The sequence below is a fragment of the Mandrillus leucophaeus genome, unplaced genomic scaffold (assembly GCF_000951045.1).
Source record: "Mandrillus leucophaeus isolate KB7577 unplaced genomic scaffold, Mleu.le_1.0 Scaffold1291, whole genome shotgun sequence".
Taxonomy (NCBI): Eukaryota; Metazoa; Chordata; class Mammalia; order Primates; family Cercopithecidae; genus Mandrillus; species Mandrillus leucophaeus.
In genome coordinates this window covers 349,503-354,999 of record NW_012101245.1, presented here as the reverse complement: position 1 = coordinate 354,999, position 5,497 = coordinate 349,503, and the positions used below count along the sequence as shown (strand labels likewise).

At 42.0% G+C, this 5,497-nt stretch overlaps 1 protein-coding gene across 6 annotated transcripts in view; it reads right to left on the bottom strand.

Moving 5' to 3' along the window:
* ACBD5 (acyl-CoA binding domain containing 5) overlaps positions 1-5,497 on the bottom strand; it is a 55,935-nt gene that overhangs the window by 24,498 nt on the left and 25,940 nt on the right. For all 6 annotated transcript variants that reach the window (XM_011972453.1, XM_011972455.1, XM_011972456.1 and 3 more), the window contains one exon: positions 3,953-4,059. In XM_011972453.1, coding sequence (XP_011827843.1) covers positions 3,953-4,059 — 107 coding nt within the window. The remainder of the gene's footprint in view (positions 1-3,952; positions 4,060-5,497) is intronic.

The following is a 5,497-nucleotide window of genomic DNA, read 5'->3' as shown; positions in this document are numbered from 1 at the left end:
GTCTCACCGTGTTAGCCAGGATGGTCTTGATCTCCTGACCTCGTGATCCGCCCACCTCATCCTCCCAAAGTGCTGGGATTACAGGCTTGAGCCACCACACCCAGTCCTAAATATTTTTTTTAAGTCAAAGCAAGTTTATTAAGAAAGTAAAGGAATAAAGAATGACTACTGTGTAGGCAGAGCCTAAATATGTTTTTAAAAGAACCCACCTAAGACTTTGGTGGATGACAACCTATAATTAACTGGACTTGGTGAAGGTGGTGATGAGGTGGCTATCTTATCTAAGGTTTCCTTCAGGAAGGGACATCTGAGTTAGGATATAAAAGGTATATAAGAGTCCTCAGTGAAGAGGGAGGATGTACCAGTAGGGGTGGGGGTGGGAAGGGACTTGACACATTAGAGAAACAGTGAGATGGCCAGGGTGGGTGGTGAGCAATGACGAAATAGGAGAGTGGTGTTAACATAGGCCAGCAAGGGGCCAGGCACAGTGGCTCATACCTGTAATCTCAGCACTTTGGGAGGCCGAGGCAGGCAGATCACTTGAGGCCAGGAGTATAGGACCAGCCTGGCCAACATGGCGAGACCCTGTCGTTACTAAAAATACAAATATTAGCCAGGCAGGGTAGCACATGCCTGTAGTCCCAGCTGCTTGGAAGGCTGAGGCACAAGAATCACTTGAACCCAGGAGACAGAAGTTGTAGTGAGCCCAGATTGTGCCACTGCACTCCAGAAGCCAGGTCAGACAGCCCCCTGAGCTTTAGTCCATTAACTGATTGAGAGAAAAAACAGGAACAAACCTATAATTTAGCAGCCGGATATTTACTGAAATCAATCTCTATCTGGTCCCTTTCATCAATCTTCCCCAAACATCTCTTTTTTAAAAAGAAAAAATAAAAGGGAATCTGGGTTTTTCATCATTTTCATTTTTTACTAATTTCACTAATTTCACTCATTCTCAGTTTGGGCTCCTTATCATTATTTTTCCAATCTATGCTGCCCTTTTTTGTTTTGGAGACAAGTTCTGGCTCTATAGCCCACGCTGGAGTGCAGTGCCATCTTGGTTCACTGCATCCTCTGCCTCCCAGGCTCAAGCCGCCCTCCCTGAGTAGCTACCACGCCTGGCTACTTTTTTTATTTTTTATAAAGACGTAGTTTTTGCCATGTTCCCCACGCGGCTCTGAAACTCATGAGCTCAAGTGATCCACCTGCCTTGGCCTCCCACAGTGTTGGGATTGTAGGCGTGAGCCACCATGACTGGCCTACGCTACTCATTTGTGTTTGACCTTAAGTAAAAGATAATTTATTCATGTGTTTTTAAAATTTGAGAAAACTAAGAGGTAGATTTAATTGCATTATGAAATGAGAAAAGGAGAAAAACACAAAAAGTTAAAGTCATTTCAGGGAGGCAAAAGGTACATGATTTTCTGTAAGACATACTGAACTGTATTAGAACAGGGTAGGGAGGTAGGAGACAGAATGGGGAGAGGATATAAAAAGGCCAAACAGAAATATAGCTGTCAAACCACCCTTATCAGATTAGCAACTAGAATACATAAGGAGCGTAAACAACTCAATAGGAAAAAAACTAATAACCTGATTAAAAATGGGCAAAAGATCGGAAAAGACATTTCTCAAAAGACAAGTGGCAAACAGGTATATGAAAGGTACTCAACACCACTGATCATCAGAGAAATGCAAATCAAAACTACAACGAGATAGTATCTTACCCCAGTTAAAATGGCTTTTATCCCAAAGACAAGCAATAACAAATGCTGGCGAGGATGTGGAGAAAAGAAAGCCCTTGTACATTGTTGGTGAGAATGTAAAATTAGTACAGCCCCTATGGAGAACAGTATGGAAGTTCCTCAAAAAACAAACAGGCCGGGTGTGGTGGCTCATGCCTATAATCCCAGCACTTTGAGAGGCCAAGGTGGGCGGATCACCTGAGGTGATCACCTGACGGAGTTTGAGATCAGCCTGGCCAACAGGGAGAAACCCCGTCTCTACTAAAAATACAAAATTAGCCGGGCATGGTGACGCATGCCTGTAATCCCAGCTACTCGGGAGGCTGAGGCAGGAGAATCACTTGAACACAGGAGGCAGAGGATGCAGTGAGCCAAGATCGCCCCATTGCCCTCCAGCCTGGGCAACAAGAGCGAAACTCCGTCTCAAAGGGGAAAAAAAAAACAACACTAAAAATAGATTTACCATATGACCAGCAATTCCAATGCTGACTGTATACCCAAAAGAAAGGAAATCAATATACTGAGGAGATATCAGCACTCCCATGTTTACTGCAGCACTGTTCACAATAGCCAAGATTTGGAAGCAACCTAAGTGACCATCAACAGATGAATGGATAAAGAAAACACTGTACATATACACGATGGAGTACTATTCTACCATAAAAAGAATGAGACCCTGTCATTTGCAATATAGATGGAATTGGAAGATATTATGTTTAGTGAAATAAGCCAGGCACAGAAAGAAAAACTTCAAATGTTCTCACTTACTTGTGAGAGCTAAAAATTAAAACAATTAAACTCATGGAGATAGAGATACAATGAATGAGATCTAGTACCTGATAGCACGGCAGAGTGGCAATAGTCGGCAATACTTTGTTGTACATTTTAGAATAACTGAGGAAGTACAATTGGAATGTTTGGAACACAAAGAAATGATGAGTGCCTGAAATAATGGATACTCCATTTACCCTGATGTGATTATTACACATCATATGCCTGCACCAAATTATCTCATATGCCCCATAAATATATATTTATTATATTTTTTATATTTTACAAAAATAAAGTAGAGATGGGGGTCTCACCATCTTGCCCAGGCTGGTCTCAAACTCCTGGCTTCAAGCAAAGTTCCTGCCTCAGCCTCCTGGGATTACAGGTGTGAGCCACCGTGCCCAGTCTAACACATAAATATATACACCTACTATGTGCCCATTAAAATTAAAAATTTAAAAATTAAAAATTAAAATACCGCTGTCATCATTATCAGAAAAAGTTGAGAAAAAGAATTCATGGATGTTTTATAATTTTTTTTTGAAGTTTTCTCTTCCAATACTGGATCTTAACTGAAACTTAAAAATTATTTCCACTAAAAATCTCAATCCAGTGAGTTACAGTCAATGTGAAGAACAGACTTATTTGTCTGAACATTATTCAGGCCAGGCTCGGTGGCTCACACCTGTAATCCCAGCATTTTGGGAGGCCGAGGTGGGAGCACTGATTGAGGCCAAGAGTTTGAGACCAGCCTAGGCAACATATCAAGCACCCATTTTTAGGCTGGGCGCAGTGGCTCACGTCCGTAATCCCAGCACTTTGAGAGACAGAGGCGGGCAGATGACTTGAGGCCAGGAGTTTGAGACCAACCTGGCCAACATGGTGAAACTCTGACTCTAATAAAAATATAAAAATTAGCCAGGTGTGGTGGCACATATCTGTAATCCCAGCTACTTGGGAGGCTGAGGCAGGAGAATTGCTTGAACCTAGGAGGCAGAGGTTGCAGTGACCCAAGATTGCGCCACTGCACTCCAGCCTGGGCGACAGACGGAGACCCCATCTCTAAAAAACAAAAACAACAACAAAGAAGATCATTCAATTTTCCTGAACATTAATACATGTTTCAAACATAGGGACTAGCATAAAAAGTGTTTCCTCTGCATCCCCATCTCACGTCTCCTAGAATATTTATAAATACATGTATATTAATAGTTATATTGGAATAGTTATTATCAATTTTTCTTTCTTCGACTTTTACAGAATTTTACGTATTTTTCAATTCGGAAAAAAATAGTTTAAAATACAAATGTTTAAACATTTTAGGGGTATATTTTCAAAATGAAAAATAGCATGTATATTTGCTACTAACGGAAGTTATGCATTGAATTCTAATACACCACTTTGAAAATACACCAATCAGAAAATGTCATTTTTACCTCTTCTTGTCCAAATTGTTCCATAGAATCACAGTAAACTTCACTGTCTGAATCACTTGTCAAATGCTGAATTCCTGTAACATCTTCAACATGATCATCAATTATATCTAAATATAAACAAAAGTGCAGATAGGGTAATTATACTCTAATAGAAGGAAAACAAATTTATTCCTTTGTTTTTTTGAGATGGAGTCTTCCTCTGTCACCCAGGCTGGAGTGCAGTGGTGTGATCTTGGCTCACTGCAACTTCTACCTTTTGGGTTTAAGCGATTCTCTTGCCTCAGCCTCCCAAGTAGCTGGGATTACAGGTGCCCACCACCATGCCCAGCTAATTTTTGTTTTGTTTTGTTTTTGAGACAGACTTTTGCTCTTGTGGCCTAGGCTGGAGTGCAATGGCATGATCTCGGCTCACCGCAACCTCTGCCTCCCAGGTTCAAGTGATTCTCCCGCCTCAGCCTCCCGAGTAGCTGGGATTACAGGTATCGGCCACCACAGCTGGCTAATTTTGAATTTTTAGTAGAGACAGGGTTTCTCCATGTTGGTGAGACTGTTCTCAAACTCCTGAGCTCAGATGATCCACCCGCCTTGGCCTCCCAAAGTACTGTTTATTTTTGTTTTTTGAGGCAGAGTCTCGTTCTGTCGCCCAGGCTGGAGTGCTATGGCGTGATTTTGGCTCACTGCAATCTCTGCCTCCTGGGTTCAAGTGATTCTCATGCCTCAGCCTTCAAGTAGCTGGGATTACAGGCTCATGCCACCATGCCCAGCTAATTTTTTGTATTTTCACTTGAGATGGGGTTTCTCCATGTTAGCCAGGCTGGTCTTGAACTTCTGACCTCAGGTGATCCACCTGCTTCAGCCTCCAAAAGTGCTGGGATTACAGGCGTGAACCACCGCACCCAGCCAACTTTTGTATTTTCAGTAGAGACAGAGTTTGACCATGTTGGTCAGGCTGGTCTCGAACTCCTGACCTCAGGTGATCTGCCTGCCTCGACCTCCCAAAGTGCTGGGATTACAGGCGTGAGCCACCGTGCCTGACCTTTATTCCACTTTCAAAATTCATCAGCCTTATATTATTTTTATACTGAGAGACAAATTTGATTTATCAAGCCACACTGTTTAAAATTTACCAAAACTTTAAATTTAGTTGATAATGTTTATTTGAAAAGATTACAAAATATTTTTTCATTGAATTCCATAAAGACAACCTAGATGAAATCTTATAAAACCTAATAACCCTTTAAGAGAAAATTACCTACCAAGCAGGATGCCTAAATGTAAGATCCAATTAGGTAAGTTTGGTTCTTATATTAAGAAATGATATTTGTCGGCCGGGCGTAGTGGCTCACACCTGTAATCCCAGCACTTTGGGAGGCAGAATAGGGCGGATTACGAGGTTAGGAGATTGAGACCATCCCGGCTAACACAGTGAAACCCCATCTCTACTAAAAAATACAAAAAAATTAGCCAGGCGTGGTGGCGGGCACCTGTAGTCCCAGCTACTTGGGAGGCTGAGGCAGGAGAATGGCGTGAACCTGGGAGGCGGAG